General features: G+C 39.6%; 1 protein-coding gene across 1 annotated transcript; it reads right to left on the bottom strand.

The window, feature by feature from the left end:
• KBTBD8 (kelch repeat and BTB domain containing 8) lies at window positions 1-27960 on the bottom strand. The gene is made up of 4 exons (XM_070738183.1): window positions 27762-27960; window positions 20131-20386; window positions 15843-16957; window positions 1-4595 (listed from the first exon to the last, which is right to left on the bottom strand). Exons 1-4 carry the CDS (start codon window positions 27775-27777, stop codon window positions 4132-4134), a joined length of 1851 nt encoding a protein of 616 aa, XP_070594284.1. The 5' UTR covers window positions 27778-27960; the 3' UTR covers window positions 1-4131.

The following is a 27960-nucleotide window of genomic DNA, read 5'->3' as shown; positions in this document are numbered from 1 at the left end:
TTTGAACAACAGGTTTATTATAAGAAAATTAACATGACATTACATAAAATTGCAAAATTGTGCAATTATGGCAAAATGTTTAAAAATCCACACATTTGCCCTCAGAGGACTACAGTACTTCTTTACTAGCATACCTGAGCACTGAACATCTGATACCATTTCTACGCAGATTTGGGAGTGTTCACAAACCACACACACTGCCTACAGAGGAGAGCCGGTTTGGCAGATTGGGAAACAATCCACCAGGTGGTAGTCCAGCTACACAGCCTCCTTCCACTTCCATGGGGCAAGTGCAAGGTTATGATAAACATGCAACAAATGTGCTTGGTGGATTCTGCCTTGAAAACAACAAATTGTGGAATTAACTGAGAATGTTTTCCATGTCTGTTTTTAAAACGTATGTTAAGTGTAAGAGTGATGTACCAGAAAATAAGCTAAATAAACAAAAAGAACAACAGAGAATATAAGTAGAAATATCAAATGCAACAAATGAACCGCTTAGCACAATTATGGGGACTTATGTCCATCTGGTCTCACACACTGTGCAAGGTTCTTTCAGAATTAGATTACTCAGAAAACAAGTTTATACAGGAAATTTCCTATTAGATAAGTTAGAAGCATGTAAACAACTAAATTCCTCAGTTAATATTACTGCTTAAATAATTATACATGCGTAAGAACAAAGGTATTTCACCCCCTGGTAAAAATTTCAAGATTTAATTCTCAAGCACTGTAGTCCCCAGCCTCTCCCCTTCCCCCTCTGAATGGTTAGACAAAGATTTTTATTTAGTGCAGATTTAAAAAAAATTAAGAGCAAACCTACTGCAGAATTAGCCACAGCATATTCTATTCATCACATGACAGGTTCATTTGCTAACAAGCTAAAATCCTAAATTTCAAGTCTGATTGACACTTCTAAATAAATACAGAAGATTGTCAACAAGCAGCAATGTGTTTTGTAAGCTTTTTGAAAATGACGTAACACTTTTTTTTTTGCAAAAAATAATGCAACATTAAGGGGAGGGTGCTTCAGAAAGTTTGCAGCTAAGAGGCTTACAACAGCGCAAATACAGGCAAGTAAATGATAAAAACAATTGCATGTATGATAACTAAACAGTTTTATACAAATGCCAAAGAAACCATAACTTATTTGAAAATTCAGTCTTGGCAAATACACTTAAGACATCAAAGCCTTAATCACCCATGTACAGAAAACCTAAACCCACTTCCAAAGTGGCAGGTTTGTGACCTACCATGTTGAACTGTAGCTTGAACACACTTAATTCAGCTTGGAAATTAATCCTACAGCATCCAAAGAGCATTTGCTACTCTTCAATCATTTTCCATTATTACTTTCCAATTATAAGGGTAAACTATTCAGCCTTATATTCCTGAATGAAAACAATATGGAGACAACCATAATATGTAGCACCAGTTCCCATCGCTAGTTGGCGACAAATAGGCCAGGGGTCAAGATTATATACTGTAGACTATGCAGTTTTGCATTACTGGAGTTTCCCAACCTGAGCACTATTGAGACAAGTGTTTAAAATGAAGTTATCACCTTTCATAACGCTAAGTAATGTACCAACTACAAATATCTAGCATGTATTCTTGGTATCTTAATGTGCTGAAGCAATAATAATGCAAGAAAACGCACACACACACACACACACACACTTGCATACATCAATGTCTAGAGTCTAGACTAATGTACCTCCAGCATGGTATATGAAAAAGCCCAAAGAAAAAGCTGCTTGCTAAATCTCTGGAAAATGAGGTATGTAACAGAATGAGGCTTTTTCATCCATCTAGTTTCACAGTCATGTTTTCTACATATTATATTGTGCAAGACTGAAAAGATACAAAATCAAGTGAGATAATATTTATCTACTGGGGAGTATGAACCATAGTTATCAATCTGTGGTTTTACATTTTCTCTCTTAACTAAAGGTTGATTGATCTGACTCAGTCAAAAGTAGAGACCCACCGTAGAAAAAGGACAATTTATCATTTAAAACAAGCCTTAAGCTGAACCAAGATGAAAGTCAAGTATATTTCTTTCTTGAGGATCAATGTTACTCTATGAATTGCCAGTTAGCAAATGTATTATCAGATGCCTCAATACTAATTAGGGATGAAAAACAACAATAATCAGAATTCTAAATTACTTCAAATATGAAAGCAGAAATGTAATATATAAAGTTTCTGGATTCTATTTTTCAATTCCACACATGTTTTTATGGTAGATTTACAAAAATAACCATCCTACCATCAGTAGTGCAAACTTTCACATTACTCCAGAAACAAATGGAGCTGGACATGCTTTTACCTTGTTGAATTGGAGTGTACAAATATATATTTTGAGTAACAACTCACCAACAACTCGTGCCAAATTAGCAATAGTGGAAACAATAAATACATTAGTTTGCTCTACTGTTATAAGAAGGCCCAATATTACGTACTCCCAACAGCGACCTACAGCAATTCATTCCAATACATTAACTAGACGTTTATGGTCAACTACGTAGAACTGTTTTAAGCTATGCTGTCAAAATTATTGGAGTGGACAAAACAAAGTGCCTTTAGCGCTTAATTTTCAAAGATGGAACTATTTCCAAAAGGCCATTAAGATTATCTATATGTTATATAGAAACCAGAAACATATAAGATATTTAAATAAAATAAGTGTCCACGTACAAAGCAGCAAGTGTGTTTAAGACTCAAGACATTAATACTACCCGCTGCCTTGCATAGCAGCTCCCCATTTGACCTATTTTGGACTTACAAATATGAAAATTGTACTAGCACCAATGGGTTTGAGCCCTTTATGGAGTGACCAACATATTCAGCTGCTTTTGAACCTCTACATTTAATTGGCAAAATAGCTTTCCTAATACTAATGGAAGATTAAGGAACCACACTTAAAATTAAAATTAAATCTACAGAAGAGAAGCAATGTAGCTATCTGAAGTAGGGCAGCTCTAACTCAAAAGGGAATTTGTATTCTTCTGTGACTTTAAATCCATTTCTTTAAAGTTGCACATAAGATTTTAGACAATCAACAAACTTCAGGTTTCAATGAAGCCCTATGTGAGAAGGTGACACAATCTCCATATGATATAAAACTCACAATTTCTCCCTGCAAATTTGAATGCACACTATTTATGTGCAGCTGTTTATCAATTCAGATTTTTTTTAAAATAAAAAATAGCAAGCTAGAGAAATTCTGCAATGAAATAATGGGGTTAAAAAAAATCCAAAAGCACGAATAGAAACTCAAATAGCTGACAAAAGAAAATATTTGCAATCTGTTGTTTCTGCCAAAGGAAATGTTACAATGCACTTGGTTAAAGGAGCATCCATGCCCGCCATATTCACAATAATCTTACTTTGAATCTATAAACAACTACACATAAATAGTAACTATACATTCAAATTTCCAGAAACATCTTGTGAGTTTTATACTATGCAGAGATTATGTCATCTTTTCTTCATTTAGGGACTCATAGAAATACGTTAGTTGCCTAAACTTTCACAACTAACCAAAGTATATAAACTTCAAATATTTCAGTACCAATTCAATAAATGGGAGAGAGCTGGGTATTTTATTATTAGTATTATTTACTATCACCAAATCGAAAATCGTAACCCATCGGTATTGCCTCAGGTTTTACCCGTATTTAAACAAAAAGTCACTTCAAGCTTGGTCTCTTCACCTTTCCTATTCATATTCAATTTGTTCTCGTTATAGTGCATAGTTACCCAAGCCATCTCCACTTTCTTTTAGTCAAACTGTCATTCTAGATAGATAGATAGAATATGATCAAATGAGAAAATGTTGATAATTGCACTTTGTAACCCATTCCATACTCTGCAGGAAAACATCCACTAAAAACATAAAACTAATACCCTCTCCCCACTGCAACCTTTAAAGAGCACCCATTCCCACATATATGTAGATATATATTTATATATTTATATATGTATAAAAAACCCCAAAAGCTATCTATTTCCGTTCACATTAAATACTGACAGAAGTGGATTTTTCTTAAAAACAGATGTGTCTGATAGGATGGAACACCAAAGTCACTAAGGCCTTTTACCAATGAAAGGGAGAGGAGAGAGGAGTCAAATAACTTTCTGAAGACACTGTGGATACAATTTAGCAACAACACATTCAAAATGACGCCCAAGGTCCCAAAGCTTATCTGGAGTTTCATATACTTTCTGCCACTGGTCATTAGCTTCGTCATATTGATAAAGAGAATTTTTCCTGCTGGTTCTGAAGACGTGTTCTTCAACTGTGACTTGAGTAGCTCGAACAAACAAATTAAGTTTATTTTTCAAGATGACAAGTTTAATATATGGATTAATGGACTGATCACATGGAAAATCTTTCTTTCTAGTCCACTTGTTCAATTCAATGTCATAAGCCTCCACGGTAAACATACGTTGGTGGTTTCCACAGATTCCAGCAATGTAGTAGATAGAGTTATTGTAGATAGCTGCCAAACCCTGGATCCTAGGCACAGTCATCGGAGTCAAGAAACCCCAATAATCTTTTCGAGGATCATAGCAGAGGAAGAATTCTCCTAAGGGACAGAAAGGAAGGGAAACTAAAATGTAAAGAACCTGCCTTTAAGACACTATTAAGCAACATCCAAAACAAATGGATTAAGGTTTCTACTTTCCTCCAAGCAACTGTCCCAACAATATTAAGAACAATTTCTAATGAGTCATCAGATACTTGTGTATCATACAGAAAATTAAAGACATATCCTAAAATATTTCTGCAAAACGATATGCCATATCAGAAAATATTTACTTACCGTACTTACTTACTCATTAACTTCGTATTCTACCAAATCTTGTGACTCAGAAGCTCAAAGGTTATAGGGTTGTAAACCACATCTATAATTTTGAGACATTATGGACACCCCTGCAATTGTGGGCAAAACCAATTATACTACATTCATCCACTAGAAGAAAAGCTATTTTATTTTAATACAGTTTCAACGAGAGCAAAGTAGAACCTTTTTTCAAACAAAGGAAAAGGTCTAAACTACAATCATGATAAATCAAAATTAAACAGTAATGTTTAAAAACAATTTTAAATACTCAAAAATGTAATAATGTTAAATAATTTTTTTAATAGTAACGTTCTTTCTCATTAAACAAACTGGTCCCAAAATGGTTACTGCATAAAGGACTGGGCAGACAGCTCTGTGTGTGTGTGTGTGTGTGTGTGTGTGTGTGTGTGTGTGAGCGCACCTTCACACCTCCTAAGACTGGGCCACTATAACTACAAAGGCCTTACTTCTGGCTACCAAATGTGAGCCAAATTCACCAGTGGGTCCACAAGTAGAGTCTCCCAGCTGATTTTTATACATGGGTTTGATAATACAGAGGGAGATCATATTTTAATTAACTGAGTCCTAGGCAAAACTGGAATTGTAGCTCACATGAAACCAATTCAGAGCCTTTCAGACCTTCTGATATGGACCACTTCTTTAGTTATATATTCTCTTTACACCGTTCTTTGTCATTTTCAAGTATCTCCACATGACAAGTGCATTGTCGTAATAACCAATCATATGGTTGTTAAGGAACGGACCACTAAAAATAGGCTATCTGTGTTCAAAAAATATTACAGCTGATGTATAAGCTGAAGATAAGCATCAGCCCTTCTTGCTATTAAGGTTACCTATGCCTCCAATGACAAGCTGGAATGAAAGACAAGCTATATACCAATTTGTTCAGGTTGCACTACCTCATCCATTACTGACCATCTTCCCATCTCTGGACCTGAGCATCAGTACTTCCATTTTATCTAGATTCAGCTGCAGTTTGTTATTCCTCGTCCTAACTGCAGGCAACACTCAAGTGCCAGTTCAACCTCTTCTGATTCATGTGGGTGGGTGGGAGACAGAGCTGAATGCCATTAGCATAATGATAACTCCAAATCTCTATAAACACCACCTCTGGCAGCTGTACGCATTAAAAAGGAGCCAAACAGCTACTCTCTGGTGATAGTCCTACGTATAGGAATGTTACCAAAGTACCTTCAGTTTGAAACCCACTGAGCCACTCCAATGATGTGCCATAACCAGTGGTTGAGCGATTCAAGAGAACCAACATAGTAACATTCCCATGTCTATCTTCTGAAATCAGAGCAACCAAATCTATGGCTATGTTATTCAGGCACGATGACGTAAAATGGATCAGAAAAATGTAGCTGAATAGGCATCCTCTTCAGCAACTTACCGAAGAACGGAGCATTTGTAACTGGGTGATTTGATTAAACTTTCAAGGTTCAGGGACAAGGCATTATTCAACCCTTAGGTTAAAAGGCAATGATTCCTCCCTGGAGGCATGCAATCATACGCTTCCTCCTGGAACTTAGCAATCACATTGAATAAGGGCACAATCCCTCTAAGTATCTGGTTGTAGCAAAAAACCCAACAATCTGATGTTACAATCTCCTAGTAGATGCAGTGCCAAAACTCATAGGAACAGAAGTCATTGTGGCAACAAATTTAAAGCAGATAGTTGTATGAAATGACTTTTCCATTTTGGCTTTCTTTTTGTAAAATAAATGATGACATGGTGTAATATGTCATGTGCTGTTGTTCATTGAGGTTGTACACCTTTTAAAAAAACTGCTAAGGGCCAGATGATTTTTTTTAAACTGTCCTGATACATAAAACCATAGAGAGTGTGCTTTCTTTTTCCTATGTTCAATTCTTTTCTCTAAATGCTTGACAAATCTATCCCAGTTGGCTATTGAATGGTCAGTCAAAACCTTTTTAAGGGCAAAACTTGAATAGCCTGGTCATAAAATGAGAAAACCCTGCTGGGGACAATGTGAATGCAATGATGATGGAGAAGCAAGAACTCTTCACCACTACAGGCAAGTTGAAATGCTGACCTGAATTCACTATAAGATCCGTGCTTTAACACCCAAAATTAGTCAGTAAAGTGAGGAGAATGAACCGTTGTCTCCTTACCTGAATGGTCAGTCTCTTAGATGAGGAGATAGCAGCCATGAGTTAATTCATCCATCAGCCAATGAGGACTAAGCCTGTTTTTCAAAGACATTTTCTGCCCGGTAGCTATTTCCCTGCTTTTGCTGAAGCCTGAACCACAGGCTTGTAATGTGGTCAACACATATGAATCGTGGCAGAAAAAGGAGATACGTACAGGAGAAAAACACTAACAAGAATACCATAGTTAGTAAGGTCGAGATTAAAGAACAAACCACACTGCAATAACGCTAGTCGAGGAACCCTCACATTCAAGAATGTAAAATTAATGGGAGGGCGCTGGCTGCTATCTCCTCATCTAAGAGAATGACGGTTCAGGTAAGGAGACAATGGTTCATTTTCCTTAGTGGGAGGAGATAGCAGCCAGAGTGGGACTTGCCATAGCTTATGTCCTGAGGGACAGAGTTAGGTCTCTTTGACACAGAGGGCACCACCTTTTGGAGCATTCTACGGCCGAATGTGGCCAATGTGAAAACGTCAATTTTATAATGTTTATGAAGGAGGAAGGGTAGGCCCAGGTGGCAGCCTACAAACTTCCTCAAGGGAAGCTTGGGTGGACCAATCTGCAGAGGCAGCTGCACTCCTAGTTGAATGAGCGGTGATACCCAACGGACAGGTAGAGGAAGACATGTCATAGCCTCTAGCTATTACTGCCCTAATCCACCTCCCCACCGCAGCTGCAGATACTTTCTGTCCCATGGAGGCAGGAAAATAGGAGAGGAATAAGGCCTCCGATTTACACCATCCTTTGGAGCGCTTTAGATAAGTAGGGAGCACCCTTCTAATCTCTAGGGTGTGCCACATGATCCAGAGGATGGGAGGGGCGGGAACAAAAGGAGGGAAGTGTTAGTTGCTGGGCTCTATGACAGCGGGAGTTGACCTTTGTAAGGAAGGTGGGTTCCGGGCAGAGTACCACTTTATCTGAAAAAATTAAACATAGATCTTTGCGGGTAGAGAGCGCTACGAGTTCTGATATTCTACGGGCAGATGTAATCGCCACCAGGAAGGCCACCTTCTGCGTGAGGTAAGGGATAGGACACTCCCGGAGGGGCTCATAGGGAGATTTGGTCAATGAATCCAAAACTTTGGCCAAGTCCCATGTAGAGTAACGGTGCACTACAGGGGGAGCTTGGAGGGACACTCCCTGGAGGAGTTGTTTGATGAGGGGATGCTGAGATAGAGGTGAGTGGTCCCCACAATCTAAGACTGATGATAGGGCAGCTACCTCTCTCTTGAGAGTGCTAAGAGCCAGACCCTTGTCAAACCCCTCCCTGAGGAACCCCAATAGTTGACCCATTGTCAAGTCTGTGGGTGAGCATGGCACTCCTTTGCACCAGTTACAGAAGGATCACCAAGTGGAGGCTTAAAGGTGTTGTGTGGATGGACACCTGCTGTTGAGAATAAGGTCCACGGCCCCTGGGGGCACTTGATGGTCAGGGTGATCCACTCAGGTGCCAGGTGGTCAGTTTCATCCACTGGGGGTCAGAGTGGAAGATTGTTCCCTGGGAGAGGGATGATTCTGACATGGAGGGGAGACAATGTCATTAAGTCCGCAAACCAAGCCCTGCGGGAACAATGAGGAACCAATAGAATTATTTCTGCCCTCTCAATGATTAGTTTGTGGATCACTCTTGGGATCAGGATGAGTGGAGGAAATGCATATAGTAGCCCCGCCAGCCACGTCATGTGAAGGGCATCCATCCCCTCTGTCCCCAAACAGTGGAATTGGGAGAAAAACCAGGGCAGCTGTGTGTTCTGCTGGTTGGCAAAGAGATCCACCAAGGTCATGCCAAATCTGTTGCAGATCTGGCGGAAGAGATCAGGATGCAACTTCCACTCCGTCTGATCGAGGGAGGTACGACTCAGCCAGTCTGTCTGGATGTTAGATTCCCCCATGATGTACTCCGCTGAGATGGATAAAAGGTGGTGTTTTGCTCATGTGCAGAGCGCTCTGGCTTCTTCCATAAGAGCCAGGAATCAGGTGCCCCCTTGACTGTTGATATGAGTCTTGGCTCTGATGTTGTCGGTGAGGACTAAGATGTGCTTCCCCAATGTCAGCTGGCCCAATTCCTGGAGCACATTGTGGACTGCACGAAGCTCCAGAAGGTTTATAGGAAGAGAAGCTTCCTGCTCTGACCACAATCCCTGAGCCACTGCTGACTCGATGTGCGTTCCCCAACCAGAGATGCTGGCATCAGTTGTTAGGGTAAGTCGGGACAGCTCAGTGAAGGGGGACCCTTGGCACAGGGAAAACAGAGTCCACCAGAAGAGTGATTGGCAGACCTTCTGAAGAAGCAGGACCTTTGCAGGAGAGGAACCCAGGCCAGATTTCTGGAAAGGTAAGAGGAATCATTGCAAGTCCCTGGAGTGTAGGCATGCCCAAGGAACAATACTGGTGATCAAGATTAGTTTTCCCAGGAGTGTTGAGAGAAGTTGCAGGGAAACCCTGCAATTCCGCAGTACCACAGAAATTAGCTCCAAAATGCTGTCTTGCCATTCCTGGGATAAGAACACTCTACACTCCAGGGAATCAACAGCTCCCAGGTGGGAGATACAAATAGAGGAGGAAAGGTGACTTTTCTCCTCATTAATAGAAAATCCATGGTGTCTTGAGGTGTTGACGGTTACCTGGATGTCATGAATGGCTTAAGTCCTGGAGGAAGCCAGAAAGAGGATATCGTCCAGTGTCCTCAGGTGGGCCACCAAGACTGCCAGCACCTTAGTGAACGAGTCCAAAGGGCAGTGCCCTATACTGGTACTGAATGCCCCCATAACAAAACCTAAAGTATTGCTGGAAATCAGGGTGGATGGGAATATGAAGGTAGGCCTCCATTAAGTCTATAGAAGCTAGGCGGTCGCCCCTCTAAACGCACACCAAGTGAGTGCATCTTGAACCATCAGTATTGAATATGATGGTTCAGCCTTTTAAGGTTAAGAATGGCTTTCCATTCCCCCGAAGAATTCAGAACTAAAAAGGGATAGAATAGAAGCATTGCCTGACTTGAGATCCCGGCACCTGCTGGATTGCTCGAATCTCCAGCAGGTGGTCAATTGCCTTTTTCAGGAGATGCCTTTCTGTAGGATTGTTCGATGCCGGGCATCGGAGGAAGAAATTCGGAGGAGTGGAGAGAAATTCTAGGGAGTGGCCAAATTTCACTGTCTCCCTGACCCATGCATCAGACGTGATCTCCCCCCCATTGATCAGCAAATGGAGAAAGGTGACCGCCGATGGGAGGATCTCCATCTTCTGCATGCTCACTTTGTGCGTTGGAATGGATGGCCTCCTCTCCCTTGTAAGGGCCATTTGTTTGTTTTACGCCTGTAGTAACAATCTTGATAAAACCATTGCCTCTCCCTATACTGAAATTGGGGCCTGGGCTTGGTCGGTGCCCATACAGGTGGACAAAAGGGGTGTCTGGGCAGGAGGAAGGGTGGGTGTTTCCTCTGCAAGTAGTCGCTGGAAGAATCTTATGCTTGTCCTTATCCTCGATAAGGAGATGATCCAGTGAAGCGCTGAAGAGGTGCTGACCATCAAATGGAGATGAGGCCAGTTACCACTTGTGGCAGATATCGGCCTGCCAGGACCGCAGCCAGTGGAGCCTTCGACCCACCACTGATTTGCCCATTGGGCGAGAAACAAAATGAGTGGCTTGTAATGAAGCGTCTGCTGTATAACGAGCTGCAGCCAGCATTTTATTAATGTCTTGTCGGAGTCTAACATCCGTAGATGGAACACGTTCCTGAAGCTCCTTGAGCCAGGTAAGATTTGCTCTCATGAAGAAGGATGCCGAGGTGGCAGCTTTTACGGGCCAGGCAGCTGCTTGTTGGTTAAGGAGAATCTGTTCTAACTTCTTCTCTTCCAGGCGCAGGAGCTTGGATGCATCCCCCAGAAGGTTGGTGAGGGGGTGAAGAGCCGTGACTGGTGGATCAACCATGGGCGGATTAAGGAATTTTGCTAGCTCGGGGTCTATGTTGAACAGATTTCTGTCATTGGTGGAAGGTAAGGGACCTGCACCTGGGTTCTGCCACTGGCCCAGTACTGCCTCCACAAACAGAGGAGGGCAAGGGACAACCTGAGCTTCTGGGGTAAGCTGAGAGAAAAGCGGGTTCACAGGATTTCCAGCTGAGACAGAAGGGGTAGTAGCCCTATATTGGCTGAATTATGCTTGTACAAAAGTGAACGGAAGAGAGAAGGGTGAAAGAGCGCTGCAGTTACAGGTGGTTCAGGAGGGATTCCCTCATCATCCGAGATGTTTAAATCTGGCCTTCCCTGCTCTTCCAGTTGAGCACCTCTGATATCTGCCTCATAGGCTGGCTGAAGTGCAGCTTGCCAGGCTAGGCCTTGCCCTTGGACCCCTGCAGCTTGTATCGGGTTAATCTGGGGAAGAGGCTGGTTTGGAAAGGCTTGTCCCCTCGTAGTTTGAATGCACTCCAATACCCCTGGTTTAATAGCAGCAGATATCATGGTTTGCATGCCACTAGGGTCCTGCATATATGCCCCAGCTGGAAAAGCCTGAGGGGGACCTGGCAGAGCAATGGGAACTTGAGGAGCCATAGAAGTAAGGAGGAAAAGGGTAGGGGAGGACACAACAGAAGGTTGAGAAAGGACGGCAGCCGAGGAGGTGGGGGCATATATCAGTGTTAGGCAGGGGTTCATTAGAGGCTCGTAATAAGGTGTTATCAGCTAGATCAGGTGTTTGGAGAGGGACAGTCACTTCGCTAGTTATAGCCTGGGACATAGAAGCCTTATCACACAGCTTGGTTAAAGCCTTGTGATGCCTGGACTCATCTTTCTTGGCTGCCTTGGTCATTTTAGGCCTGGCGTCCCTGGACTTCATTGCTCTTTTATCAGAGTGGGCATAAGAATAGCCCAAGGCAGTAGATGTTGGCTCCCCCTTGTCAATAAGTGATTGAGAGGTCTTCCCTGGGTGCTGGTCGTGAGGTGATAATGCATCCATAGAGGCAAGAACCCCTAAGACCCACTTAAAATGGTGGCACAGAAAGATAGGCCTCTTCAGGGAAAAAAATGGCTGCCACTATTAGGCCCAATGAAAAGAGTGCGAAACTTGCTTTAAAGATTCTCTGAAATTTTGCCAGACAAAGCTCTTGGGTGAGAGCCCTCCTGGGCGAGCAGGCACCCTGGAAGAAATAGTGCTGTTAATCAGTTTAAATTCCTTCTTTGAGTCACTTAGGGAGAAGAGTGTGATCGCTGTTTATATTTGCGCCCAATTCTAGCGCCAAACAGCTGAGAGGCTCTGATTGACAGCCGCCGGCTTGGGGAGAGGTGCGTGATTGCTCTCCGTACTTCTAAGCCGAAGTGCTAAGGAAACTGAGTCTGAGGGCTTAACAATAGCAGCCGGATGCTAGTGGATGGGGCAGGAAGGCTCAACCGCCCTGCGAATTCTCTCACACCTAATCAAGAAAAGCTCTGGCGTTGGGAAGCTATCCCTTCCAGCTGCTCCCTAGAAATGCTTGGCCCCTGCACTTTTCTTAAGTAGCTGGCGAGATCGGCCTGGGGCTGGAGCAAGCTCCTGTGCCCTGTGTTTCTCCCTGTGAGCCATCTTTCCTGTCAATGGCAATTTGACTTTAGGGGAATTTTTTTTAAAAAGGGAAATAACAGGATCAAGGGAAACTTACAGGTTGGAGAAAAGGAAGTAGGGAAATGCTGAAGCAGATAAGTAGAGAAGATAACTTCCAGAGAAGTTGACCACACGTCTTAACTGAAGCGAGGACTGAGCCAAAAGCGGGAAAATAGCTACCGGGCAGAAAAAGTCTTTGAAAAACAGGCTCAGTCCTCATTGGCTGATGGATGAGTCAACTCACTCTGGCTGCTATCTCCTCCCACTAAGGAGAAAAAATATCAGAGTTTCACAAAATTTGATCTATAATTTATCTACATATAAGTTAATAAAACACAAGTATCTATGCCTTGTTCATCAAAACAAAATAGCAATAGCACTTAGACTTAGTATACTGCTTTACAGTGCTTTACAGCCTTCTCTAAATGGTTTAATATGCTAACAATATCAGCACATTACCCGCAACAATCTGGCTCCTCCTTTTACCAACCTTGGAAGGATGGAAGGCTGAGTCAACCTTGGGTCGATCCAGATCAAACTTCTGGTAGTGGGCAGTCAGCCTGCAATACTGCATTCTAATGACCGTGACACCACAGCTCATCAAAATAAATACTATATTCATAAGCTTTTAAAATTCCAGTCCACTGGAAACATCAAGCAGTTTTATTAAAAAGCAGTTCCCAACTGAAAATGGTGCAAAATCCTTATATAATCCTGCTTATAGATCTAAAATTTAATTTTAAAATTAGTGCAAGCTGTATATTTAAAAACCTATTTTAGGTATTTTATATAACATCAATGCATTTCACACTGTATTGAGCCATATTTTTTTAAAAAAAATAATTAAGATACTTATGCATATTCACAGGAAAATTAGCTTTATTTTTTCTATATTTACCTTACATCGCCACATTAAATCTCTTATAGCCTGTTCCACTAACATTTAATCAAAGATAGTAAATATTCACTTCTCTACGAAGAATATATTGGCTTCAGACATGCAACTGCTAATCCAGAACCCATACTATTCAGCAGACCCAAGCTTTAAGTCTATTTTTTTGCACCTCTACAAAAAACTGGCACATGTACATGAGCCAACTATCACCTATTCAACACACCTGGATGTTAATAATTTGGGGAGGATGAGTAAGAAAGCATTCAGCCAAAACCTTTCCATTTATTGTGCAAACAGCATTTAAATGTTTGGTACAAATAACAGAAAACAAAATAATAATTCAACTGTAGAAATAAACTTTTATCTCATTTGGTTTACTGACTTCATGAAGGCTGAGTATATTATCACATCAACTTCAATTTTTATATTGTGTCTTTTAAGATACAAATCAAGTAGTTTAAAGCAATATTTTAGAATGTTTCCTACACCTTAATTAATAGTAATGACCATGTGAGGAGAAAAGGAGTCCAGTAGAAGCAAGCTTCTAAGATGTCTTTAGATTCAGACGTTCACGTGAAAGGTTTGCAAACCAAATATGCAAGTTAAACAAAAACAATTTGAATACTGTTGGACAAGGTCAACTAGGAATGTGATACGAGGATGAGGACATTTATCTATCTTCACTATAGTTCCATCTGAATTCAATCCTGACTGCTATTCACAATTGAAGGAAATATTAACTAGTGCCAAATAGGAGTTTCCTTTCTATGCCAATAGGCGGCATGTATATGTAGATGTGATGGGAATGGGATGATGATAGTACTGTAATTCAGATTAGGTTTGTGCTGAGAGCACGGGTTTGTATCAGAATCCTGAAATTGTATGAGCTTCTTGCTAATTACTAAATATATCTGACCTTCAATAGTCCAAACCATGGATTATTGGCTCAAGGGGAATTCTAAAAGTTGCCTAAAGTAATTTAAGTTGCTATGACTGAGAAACTCTGGTCCAAACATTAAGAAATTTAAAAAGAAAAGGTAAGACGAATGATAGCATATCACTTTCAGAAGTACTGTAGAACTATATATAATACCTTTAAATAGCATTCAATTGTACTTTTGTCAGTGGCTCTCCCTATTCACCTACAGAGTTACTGTATTTTGGGAGTATAAGACGCACCTTAGTTTTTGGGGAGGAAAATAGGGAAAAGAATCTGCTTATCAGATATTCATCTGGCTAGCATCCTTAGTCTGGTAGCTTCAGCACATTATTTTATCCCCTGATTAGGTCTTTTAAAAAACCTTATTTGGCAAGAGTAACAATGAAAGAGGTTGCAAAAGCCAGTAAGAGCTGGGAACATTGTTACAACCTGGTTAGCGCTAGAAAGAAAAATTCCGAGCAAGTAGAACAATAAAAAGCCTACAAAGACAGGGTTTGGAAAACATTATTCACAGAGAGTAACAGTGGAAGAGCTTGCAAGCAGGTAAGAGCTGGGAACATCATTAGCAAATGGTTAGGTCTGGAAGTAAACATTTGGAGCAAGTTAGAGCAATGAAAAAACCCTGCAAAGACAGGGTTTGGAAAACATTCTTAGCTGAGAGTAACAATGAAAGAGCTTGCAAGCCGGTAAGAGCTGGGAACATTGTTAGCACCTAGTTAGGGCTGGAAAGAAACTTACTTGGAGCAAGTTAGAGTAATGGAAAAAAACTCTGCAAAGACTTAGAGCTTGGAAAACATTCTTCACAGACAGTAACCGTGAAAGAACTTGCAAGATAAGAGCTGGGAAGATAGAAACATAGAAACATAGAAGTCTGACGGCAGAAAAAGACCTCATGGTCCATCTAGTCTGCCCTTATACTATTTTCTGTATTTTATCTTAGGATGGATATATGTTTATCCCAGGCATGTTTAAATTCAGTTAGATTGTGAGCACCTAGTTAAGGCTGGGGGGGGAAAGCTTTGAAAAAAACTGCATTCAGAGTATAAGATGCAGCTGAATTTTCCGCCTCTTTTAGGGAGGAAAAAGGTGCTTCTTATACTCAAAAAAATATGGTAAGAATTCCTATTGTAGGCTACATAAAAACATGTCAACAGCAAGCCAAAATATTATCATGTACAAAAACAAGTGATAGGCACCATAGCATAATTTACCTCTGCCTCTACTGTAGGATATGAATAGGATTGTCCATCCTGTATGGTACAATTAGCAGAGAAAGTACTGGCAATGATCAATATCTAATGAAATTACTCTCTTCTTCCAATACTTCAATTGTCAGTGCTAACTTCATATATCATCATAACCCGCCACACAAATCATCTTACCCTGTAAAACATAGATATTGTCTTTATATTCCACAGCATTATGAAACTCCATTGCTACAGGCATTGGACAAACAGCTGTCCAGCAGTTCTCTCGACCATCGTAACATTCCACGGATTTCAGGGAGTTGCGCCCATCTCCTTCATAAACTCGACCACCTATTGCGTACAGTTTACCACAGCAATGAACCATTTTGCAACCTATCCGGGCACGAAGCAGCGGAGATTTAGGGATCCATTTATTGCTGGCGTGATCATACAGAAAAAAATCACTTTCTGCTCTGTGGTCTATGGAAACCTCACTGCTGCTTGGTTTGTATCCTCCAGCAATGTAAATGTCATTGTCAGGTGAGACGAGAATTCCAACTTCTCTTAAATCATTAGGAGGTTTGCATAGTTTGAACACTCTCCCTGTAATGGAGTCTAAACAAGGCACTGTTTGTTTCTTTCCTGAGTGTTTGTGGGCAGCATCAAAGCAGATGATCATTTCTGAAGCAGTCATTCCAAGCCTCTGGGTATAACCATTGGCATCGCTTTCTTCTTTCTGTACACAGTTTTGGGCTATAGCCTGTGCAAACATGGGAGGAATTTCCCCTATGAATGCTTCATCGAGTAGGGGCATACGGATGCATTTGGCAAAAATTTCTGGCAGATGGTCTTCTCTTTTACTAGGCTCATGCTCAAACCACCTTATAATGCTTTCATAGACATGCTCTTCTTTGTCAACATTTAAATCATTGCTGTCCAATATACTTACAAGTTGGTCTTTCCTCAAGTGGAGAAACTCTTGTTCTTTGGTGACACTCAGGAACTTTTTACGAATGTAATCTTGTGATCTGATTTTCAATTCCTGATGTCCGTAGTGATCAGCAAAAATAAACACCCCAATGGAGTTCTGTGGGTCCAAGTGACTGATCATATATTTAGCACACTGATCCTGAATGGAAGGGATCTGGAAGATACTAGCTGCAGTGAACAAAGCTTGGACGTTGGCCTCTGTCAATGTTATTTTGGAGGTATATGCGTAGTTCAGTACTAAATGCATGGATTCTGCTTCAACACCAACAATACGAACTTCTTTCTGGGTACTCTCAGTAAGGCCACTGGTGAACATAGATCTATAAAATGAGGATATGCATGCAATTAATAAAAAGTACATTTAATGTATCATCAATCATTTCAACTGTTATTAATACTCAGACTTATTTTTCTTTGCAAAACACATTACACTTTAAATCAGTCAGCAGAATCCTGACCGTGTTAAGATCTTATCATTAGATTTTCAACACATTTAGAGTAGTTGAGAGTTACAGAACATTTGCTTATATGCATGCTATTGCTAGAAATAAGGATTGCAACATGGATAATCTAAATGCCTTTTGAAATCACTAAGAGAGAACTGCCTATGCTGTCTGGACTTTCTATGTATCTGTTCCCAACAATCCAAACTAAAACGTTTGCGGCTCTTGTCTCAATAAATTCAGTGTTTTCTTATATTTTGCATACCATGGAAACAAAACTTTAGAACAGCTACATCATGATTATCTGAAGAGTTGTTATTAGCAACTGGCTTATCTATACCACAAAGCACAGGTTTGGCTTGGTAAAAGTCATGAGAGTATTCAAACACGGAAGTATCTTTTTAACCCTGAAGTATTAAGCCACAACCTTAGAAAGAAAGTGCCACTGAATTCTATAAAGGCTTTTAATGAGATATGTATAGGATTATAATACAGGTGTTGAAATAAACAAACATTATTAGTTGTAGCAGGTTGGGATGAGTTTTGATGTGTAATACAAAATAATTTCTGTTATTTAAAAACAGCTGTTTTTCTTTCTTGAAGTGACTCAAACTGGGCAGTTTTGGGGTTTAGTAATTGTGGTCTGAAAGATTTTCTGGTATTTTGCTGGTTACTATGGCAGTCACCTTCAGAAGAAATTGGCTATCTCGACCACGGTCACTAAACTCTGCAGCTCAACATTGCACAATAAATACAAGTGTGAAATCTTATTTCAGGATAGACTTCCAATTGCTTTGGACTCAGAAGTATGTGGGATTAAATTACTGGAAACAGATTATATCCACATTAATATTCCTTGTAAAAATAGCACTTGTAGGAGGTGCTATAATAGATGATTCAGACTTTAAAATTTTCCAACATCACATTATTTAACAGAATAATAGAATTAGAAGAGACCTTGGAGGTCAAGCAGAAGATCTCAAGCAGATCTTATTCCATTTCAGACAAATGGTTGTCCAGTCTCTTCCTAAAAACCTCTAGTGTTGGAGCACCCATAACTTCTGGAAGCAAGTTGTTCCAATTGTTCTATCAGGAAATTTCTCCTTAGTTCTAGATTGGTTCTCTGTTTGATTAGTTCTCATCCATTGCTTCTTGTTTTGCCTTCAGGTGCTTTGGTAAGATAAACTATGTGAAATGGTTTATCTTGCTTTAGAATAATATTTTTTGGCATCAAACCAAAGAAGGGCATCCATTCACAAGAACATTACCCAGGCATTTCATACGCACTGTAGCAACTGTTTAGATTATTTTATGGATTTTATTATTCTTACAGTGTTCAATGCATATCTGCACTTAGTATAGAAACATAACTAACAAAGGAGAATATTTGTAGCTCAGAGTTGACATGTGGAGTCCTTGGGGCTCTCTGAGCTTGCTTGTTTTCTTGTAGATGTTCAGTTCACCCGACTGATCATGTTACCTAGTTTGAGTAATAAAACGTCTGCAAGAAAACAAGCAAGCTCAGAGAGCACCAATGACTCCTCAGAAATGTGACTTCTTATCTCTCCCCTTATGGGGAGAAGAGTAATTTGGATAAAAATTATTTTGCTAAGTTACGCAGTCATAAAGCATGACGTCACATAACTGTGTAGTGAAGGCAATGCCAGAACTTCCTGCTGTTGTCATTAACCAAATTCCACCAGTCGTTAACTGAAGATCCACCCCACACAAACCATTCTAGGCTTGGTTCCGCCCAACCCCAGCCTCAGTTCCTCCAAGGTAAGGGACTGTTCAACTGCCTGCAACAATTATTCCCCACCCCCTGCAGGTTCTGCTTAATATGCTGAGGGTCAGGGACATGCCCGTTTTGCTGGCACAGATGGTGTAGACCAGAGGTAGCCAAAGTTGGCTCTTCTATGACATGTGGACTTCAACTCCCAGAATTCCTGGGCTAGCATGAATGGCTCAGGAATTTTGGGAGTTGAAGTCCACAAGTCATAGAAGAGCCAACTTTGGCTATTCCTGATATTTATTTATTTATTTATTTGATTTTTATGCCGCCCTTCTCCTTAGACTCAGGTCGTCATACAACATGTTAGCAATAGCACTTTTTAACAGAGCCAGCATATTGCCCCCACAATCCAGGTCCTCATCATGATATAGACCAATTCTATCAGGGTGAGTCAGTTCCATATACAGTATTTAGATTTCCAAATATATTTATAAGTGTACAACAATTATTTTAGAAGACAAGCTTGCATTTCCACTTTTCCAGCTCCAGGTACCTGCCAGCTCTACTTTGGCTCAGTCCTTTCTTTTCTCTATAGCAAAGGAGGCATAATTCACATTAACTTTTGCTATTCCCGGCCTTTTCCAATGATGGGGTCTATAAGTGCCAAAGTAATGGTCCCACAGACCTGATTAATGTACTGGATCAGATCTGAAGAAAAGGTACTTTAAACTCAATAACCAACTGTACGGAAAGAAGTTCAAATTAATCTCAAAAACTCTTTCCTGTGGCTGCATTAGGAAACCTAAGCAATGCTATTCTTTATTTATCTGTTATATTTGAGTTTTAAACAGTCAATTGTAATTTCTAATAACTTTCTAAGCTAGGAGCTTATTATATAAAATTCTGTCATGTTATAAAACATGTGAAAAGCACATTACAATACATGTGATCCAACTTCTACAAGTTGTCACAAATATCCAAGATGGCCTGCAAATAAGTTTGGAAAAATACTTATTTATTATTTGAATTTATAGGCCACCCTTCTCCAATGGACTCAGATGTATGCAATAAACCGTAAACATTCAGAAGTCAAGAAATGAAGCAGTTAAAAATAGCCAAACTTCTCTAACAGCTTTAATTCCTACGTTAATGTTGTAAATAAAAGAATGCTAGTACTATATATGTTAGAGAAAAACAGGCTGTTCAAATAAATTAATCTGTTGCCCATTCTGTCTCTCACAAACACACATATAAATACCAGAACAAAAATACATTACTTGCAATACAAATAATACACTAAAAATAAAATATTATATACCTAAAGTAAGGACTGATTGCAGCAAGGACATTTCGATGACAGGAAAATGCTTTCCCATGATCCACTTCTACCACAATATCTGTCAGCTGTCCTTCATCGTACATCATTTTGAGCTGTTGGAGAATGCTACAAGCATGAAAGGGATCCATCCCACCAATGGTTATGCTTGAAGGAGTTCCATACAATGTTTGGGAAGGAATTCCATACAATGTTTGGGAAGGAGTTCCATACAATGCTTGGATAAATTTGCTTTGTTCTGGTGAAAAATTGAAATAAATGAATTTGAGAAAAAATGGCACATATTATGATCAATTCCCATGGATCAAGACGTGAACCATATTTCATTACATGTGAATGCTGGAAAATATTTTCTTCAGCAACAAAAGTAGAGATATCTTTCCAAAGTTTGCCAAACAGCACCTCACACCCTAAGCATTTATTTTAAAAAATTATCTGCACAATTCAGATTTTTGAATGTTGAAAAAGAGCAAACCTCAGTACAATGCTAGGATATCTCTTCAAGATTATACATTGAAAATATTATTTTTATCATTCTGCAAACAAAAAACAAGAATATATATTAGAGGACATTGCATTATTATTATTATTATTATTATTATTATTATTATTATTATTATTATTATTATATCTAATCATTTTAGATTGTATCTTTCTATACTTTATATTCCCTTGCTCTTGTGTTCTGATTTACAATTTTTTTGCATACCAGAGTAGCAGAATAACTGAGTTGGCATTATGAATCCTTCTTGTGGTGTTGCTGTTTAACCCACATTTTTCTATCTTATCAAGTATATGTTGTGGTCTACTTTATCAAATTACTTAATGAAGGCCAAGTAAATCATATACACAGCATTTCACTGCTCCACTAATTTTGTTACATTGTCAAGGAGTGCAATAAATTCACCAATTTTATAAGAGTATCTTATTGAAGCTGTACTTTCAAAAACATGAAATAGGCGTAAAACAATAAGATGCATATGAGAGAGCTAGTAAAAATAGTGAATTTTAAAATCTTTTGTTGATAAAATATCTGAATCTGCATCAACTTTATACTTGAGCTTTGAGATTTGCGTATGTCTTTAAAGCAACTACAGTATTTCTATAATTATGCAGGGTTGTGTGTGGGAAGGATGTTTGATTTTCTTCTGTTCCCATGCAAGAATGAGAAAGTATTGTTTATTTGGTTAATTCTGGCTGATAAGAGCTACCAGAGGAAGTCTTAACAAATTAGTTGACAAATATTGTTACAGTAATTGAAAGATTACATTCTTTTCTAGAACAGTGTTATAAAACATTTGCTAAAGAAATCAGCATTAAACCCCACTATCGCAGATAACTAATGTATTATTTACAGTCTTCCTTTTTTCAATAGGATTTTAGAACTAGTAATAACAACTCAACTCCTTCAGTGAAGCAGATTGCAAGAAGCACTCCAAGTTGGGTTTGCACCTGGTTTGACAATAGGACTTCATTTATATTTCACACGTTTGGATCACCAATAGAGTAAGAAGACTTACTCTAGAATTAGCCAAAGGAAAGAACATTTTATATACCTCATGTTATCTCACTGAAATGCTATTTAGGATCTAATTCTACAATTATTATTTGTCTGATTGCTCTTGGGGGTGTATACTCAGACTTATCACCATAAACCTATTAATAGGTTAAATGTTTCTATATTTACAGTACTATACTGGTTTGCATTTCCTGGTCTGATCCAGCATTCAGGGCACAGTCATCAGCAAAGAGGAAGTCATGTAGCACAGTCTCTAGTGTGGATAATTTTGCAGTAGCATGCAACAACTTTGGTCTTCTTATCAACATAAGGAAAACCAAAGTGATGCATTAGAATATCTGCGAGACCGCCTTCTGCCACACGAATCCCAGCGGCCGGTTAAGTCCCACAGAGTTGGCCTTCTCAGGGTCCCGTACACTAAACAATGTCGTCTGACGGGACCCAGGGGAAGAGCCTTCTCTGTGGCAGCCCCGACCCTCTGAAACCAGCTCCCCCCAGGGATCAGGACTGCCCCCACACTCCTTGCATTTTGTAAACTTCTTAAAACCCACCTCTGCCGTCAGGCATGGGGGAACTGAGACACCACAACCCCCTTGCCTATGTAGCTGTATGCATGATATGTTTGTGTGTATGCTATTTTATTTACTGGAGTTTTTAGGCTTCTTAATGTAAAATTGTTATTTTAAACTTTAATATTAGATTTATTACTGTATATTGTTTTTATCATTGCTGTGAGCCGCCCCGAGTTTGCGGAGGGGGCGGCATACAAATCTAATTAATAATAATAATAATAATAATAATAATAATAATAATAATAACAACAACAACAACAACAATAATAATAATTAATTGGATTTAGGATATTTTGTATTGTTCTTTAGATGCTGTAAGCTGCCCCCAAACCCCAGAGAGGGGCAGCATGTAAATCAAATCAAATCAAATCAAATCAACCAATCAATAAATAAATCAGCCAGCTCCAAAAGCCAAGTACCAAGAGCCCACCATCACAGTAAAGGGATAAAAGCTGCAAGCAATGGACCAATTTACACACCTTGGCAGCACCCTCTCCCATGCAGTGACAACTGACATTGAGGTCAACTGCAGAATCACCAAGGCAAGCTCTACATTTGGCAGACTATTGACCAACGTGTGGAACCGATGTGGAATAAGCCTTGCTACAAAGCTCAAAGTCTACTGAACAGCAGTGCTAACTACTGAACATGGACAAACATCATCATCATTTACAGTAGTACTTATTTGTTCACTGAAATAATCAACATGCCTTATGAATCCTCAGAAATCAAGGTATTAATTTTCAGTGGAGTCAAGACTAATTGGAAGAGGAAGTAGGATACTGATGTTGGGAGATAAATAAATAAATCTCCCTTTGTCTTAATGTAAAATGAAGCACATTCAAAAAGCACCTAGAAACAAGAATCTGGAACTCATTATACTGCGCTTTCATTTGATGGTCTAGCTTTACCAAGATTCCTTTAAAATACTGTGATCTTTCTCTATTCGCTCATCTATTACTCAATGTAAAAGGATTTCCAAATGGCTTTAAAATCAACAATACACCACATCATAATGACTTGAGACAAAAACAAAGAAAATGCTGATTCTCAGGGGTAACTTATTACTATTAGGGGCTAACAATTATTAATCTATATTTATTTATAATAAATTTTATATACCACTACTTCCTAAGACACAAAGTACTCTTAGGAAAGAGGTGGTAAATAATAACTGAAGTAATATAGAAAGTATAACATATAATATATAAATAACATGGAAATTCAAATAAAAATGCAAACTTAATGAAAAGTAATCATGACACCATTAGCACCCAAATATTTTGTAAAGTAATAGGTTCTTAATTGCCCTCCTAAAAGTCAAGAAGTCAGTCACACTCTATACTCTGAAATACAATTGTTTCAGAGTTTGGAGGTAACTACAGAGGAAGTGCATCACTAAAAACCCCAGACTCCTTAATAGCACCCTCAAAATGTCCTTATATATTAATTTATCGATGCTTTCTTGTCTTGCTCTTTAGGAGCTCAAGAGAAACATTTGCTGGAAATTGCAAGATAATTATCCTGTTTCCCCCCAAATAAGACATCCCCTGATAATAAGGGGCTTTTGAGTGCATGGCGATAAGGCCAAGGGCTTATTTCAGGGTTCAAAAAAATATAAGACAGGGTCTTATTTTCGGAAAAACACGATAGATGGCCACTTGGTCTAATTCAACAGGGTTTCCTTAATTCTCTAAAGTTCAGCTTTAATTTTTTTTTCAAAATAAATATTTCCATGCAAACTTTTTTTATCAGTGCTTGTGAAGATACTGAAGTGGTGGGTACATTCAGCTTTTTAGAATCAATGATCAACAGTAAAGTAACCAGTAGTTCAGTAATATGCTACAAAGTAGCAATGAAGACCTTGTGAAAGTCTTGTCTACACCTACAAAAATCAAAATCATGCAATCATTCTTTTTCTCTGAAACATTATGGATATGAAAGTTGAAGGGTATGGAATAAAGAGTATGTTGAACTTTGGCGTGGGAGAAGATTCCCAAGAACGGATGGATGTCCTGTCCCACTAAATTCAAACAAATAGATCCTAGAGTTCTCACTTGAGCACAAATGGCCAGTTGAAACCATCTTATTTGGGGCACTTCATCTGCTTTTCTGAAAAGTCTGTATCTGAGAAAAGGGGAAGAAAACATGGATAACTACTGACAAGGTGGATGGACTTAGTTACAATGATGATGAGTGCACTGTTGAGAGACTTGAAGGGTCAGGTTTTGAACAGATTATCCTGGAGAAAACCAGTGTTTATGGTTACTAAAAGTCAACATCAACCTGACTGTACATAATGTATGAATTACAAACCATACATTTTCTATGTTCCTTGACAATATGCTATTAACTCATCTAAAGGACATCTCTGGCTGATGCAGAGATGCGAAAGAGAGCCTATTCTGTGTACACAGAACATAACAAGATTGCTGAAGGTCACCCGGTAAGAATTTACAAAATGCCAAGATCTTGTATTTGACAATGATTAACATTCCTTTATTGAAGAAGGATAGAGAAATTCATTTATGTCAAAAGAAGGACTTAAAATCTGTCTTCTGTCCCATATTTAAAACCAAGTCACAGCTGTCTGTGATCCAAAAAATGCTCAAATCCACATATTCAATTTTCTAAAATAAGAACAGGGCTGTACTCCTAAAAGAAGCAACCTAGCATTTTGGGTATGCTGTTGATCCTCATCTATTAGTCAACTTGTAAGGGTAGTTTTAACAAGAATCATGTATGATGGGAATTGGTAAAATATGTAAGCATTATCTATGCAGTATGCTCTATAAAACCCTATACCAGGAAAATCTCCCAAATATGTAATTTGCAAACAATGCAGCAACTAGGCTGCAACATACAAGGGATCATATACCTATATGGAAAGAACTGTACAGGCTGTCAAATATTTCTTGGCATCATTTAAAACAATTGATACTAACCTGTAAGGGCTTATGTGAGTCAAGAGGACTTAACTTGCTTTACTCAGAGGATATGAAATGCTTTCATTTGGGAGTTGTGTCTGGCATTGTGTTCTCAAAATTTAGAAAATATTTTTGCCAACTGATAAAGGGTTAATTGATTTTGGTGTGAATTTTATGTCTTTGGCTTTTTGTTAGCAGACGTGAACATGCAACATAGATGTTGAAATAACAACAGAGTAATACACCGACTCTTAGCACTTCACCAGAAAGAACATCAAGTTTAGAAATATTTCAAAATATCTGGCAAAGTGACAACCAAGCCGTATTTCAATATAAAACCTGGTTTTGTGGTAAAGAAATGAAAGAAGCCAGTATTTCAAGAGAAGATAGGTAACGCGCTTGGGGATTTTACAAATCAGGTTCTGCTGCTTTTTTAATCTAGAACATACATTCTGGTAGTAATAAAGGCAAGATACTCTCAGGCAAAGCTTAATTCCTGGTAACTGTAATTTTTGTAGCAATTTTATGTTATGGAAATGTTTTACTTTCTTACTGAAAAAAAGAAGAAGAAAAAACAGAAAAAGTCAAATACTAACCTACTTGTTACAACAAGGAAGGCTAGAATGGCACTTTAGTGGGAGTATTTTATACTTTGCTGGTTTGTCTTTTGGAATTGCATAGAATGCCTAAGAAATGTGTGAATTATTAAGTATTTTATACTCTGACATCCCATTTTTGGCATTCTCTAGATATCCTAAGCATACTACAAAATGCCTAGCTTAGATGGTAACAGAAAAACCTCTATACATATTAGCTATAAATGTATCTTCTTCTAGGGGTTCATACTTAGAAAGACATGTAGATAGGCAGGGATACTCTCTCAATCCCAGGTCTACCTTGGCTAAACCACCGAATCTGAAAGGGAGCTGTAGCTTGCACATGTAGATTTGTTCAGTACAGGGAAGTCTGGGATTGAAGATACAGGGTGTGGGATAGAAAATGAAGCACAATATCTACTCTTTTTACCTACCCCTCTCCCCCTCCCCACCATTTATTTGTCAAACATGTACAGGGTATTAGTTTTTGTATAAACATAAGCAAAAAAAAAGTAGGGATAAATGAGGACAATAGCCGCTCCGAGTCCTCGGAGAGGGGCAGCATACAAATATAATAAATAGAAATAGAATAGGTATGGTAGGCAAAGTGGTGTGCTTATGCACGCCCCTTACAGAACTTTTAGAAACAGGGAGAGGTTGACTGTAGACAACCTAAGGTTAAACTTGTTAATTTAAAAATGATGGAGGATGATTTTCTGCCTTTCCTCATACCTAGAGCGTTGCAGCTTGGATCATGGAAAACCACCACTTGCTCATTCCACTCTGCTGTCACAAACCTACCTATTGGTTAGGATGGATAAACCATCAGGCAGTTGAGTGGGTTGGTACACGACATGCTACTCTAGTTCCTGTAGGGTTCAGATAGATTTTAACCACGTTGACGCAACTATCTATTATGAAACTTCTCAATGCCCCTTACAGATCTTTTAGAAATGGGGAGAGGTTGACTGTTCCTTCAGAACAAAATCCAAGTTTGCTCTCAACTCCTCTACTATTTGTAAATTGTGAGATTAAAAAAGTGTGTGTGTGTGAGAGAGAGAGTCTGCCTGGATCTCTCATTAACTTCCTGGTTTCAAACAGGATCTAATTAGCCCTCTTGAAACTCCCATCGGAGAACGTGGCTTCTAAACTCCTATTTTAACTTCTCCCATATCTCTGAGAAGGTTCCACTCCAAAAACAACAAAAAAAGGCTTCTTCTTTCAAAATTACTGTATTTTAATTCCTAGGGAGAGGAAACCTGTGGCTTGTCCCCCTGCGTTTACTGAGCTACTGACTTCTGGCAACCATTTAAACCATGCTGACAACAGGTACTCCTTCCACTGGCGGTTTTATTTTATTTTTTATTTTTTTGCCTTTAACCCAAATTGAACTGAACTAATTTGGGTTAGAGGGAGAAATGGGACTCATGGCAGGGGAAATGGTGCTAATGGGACTAAAAAATAAAAACCGGAAGCCACCCGCTTTTCTTTCAGCTCCTCTTCAAGATGAATTGCCACATAAAACAAGGCTCCCGATTCGGAAGATTTAAAAGGTTTCTAGTCCTCATTGACCGATGAAAAGTCTGTCAGAAAAACGCCCGGTTACTTCTGAAAGAAACACCCACCACCACCCAAATTGTAGCAGGGGATGACAGCAGGGGTTACACTCGCCTAAAATACCCCCACCCACCCAAAAGTATTATCATAAAAGGCGACCACCACCTCTATATTTGGGATGCGGGGGTTTGTCATTAACAAGAGTTTGAAAGAAAAGAGCAAACGCCCGGCCTCCCTCAGTCGAGCCACCCACCTACCCACTCTCTTTGTGGGACACCTCACAAAGAGGGTCCGTCAGCATCCCACGAGAGGCATCCCGCCCGGCTCTCCTCCACCTCCTCCTCCCCCCGAGGGCCCACCGGGCAAGGCCTCGAAAAAAGCCCCTCGCCCGCCCTCCCCCCCTTCCCCAAACCGCCCTGAAGGCTCCAACCCGCGAGCCCACCTCCTGTGGCAGCCATACTGCAGGGGAGGGGGAGGCGGGCCTCAAAGGAGTCTGCCGCTAAACCGGAGGAGAACCGCCGCGGCTCCCGCCTTTCCACCTCCGTCGGCCGCAAGGGGGGGTTGGGGGGAACGCTGCCGCCGCCTCCGCCTCAGTGATGCTCGCCGCCTCTGTCGGCTCGGTAAGGAACGCCCCAACCAGC

The sequence above is a fragment of the Erythrolamprus reginae genome, chromosome 2 (genome assembly GCF_031021105.1).
Source record: "Erythrolamprus reginae isolate rEryReg1 chromosome 2, rEryReg1.hap1, whole genome shotgun sequence".
NCBI classification, from domain to species: Eukaryota; Metazoa; Chordata; class Lepidosauria; order Squamata; family Dipsadidae; genus Erythrolamprus; species Erythrolamprus reginae.
The sequence above is the reverse complement of the archived record's forward strand: the minus strand, read 5'-3'. Positions and strand labels throughout refer to the sequence as shown.

Coding starts and splice junctions, on each gene's coding strand:
- KBTBD8 (XM_070738183.1), bottom strand. Junction 16,958..20,130: donor GCAATCAGTCCTTACTTTAG/GTATATAATATT, acceptor CTCATTTTATAG/ATCTATGTTCACCAGTGGCC. Junction 4,596..15,842: donor CAATATCTATGTTTTACAGG/GTAAGATGATTT, acceptor TCTGTCCCTTAG/GAGAATTCTTCCTCTGCTAT.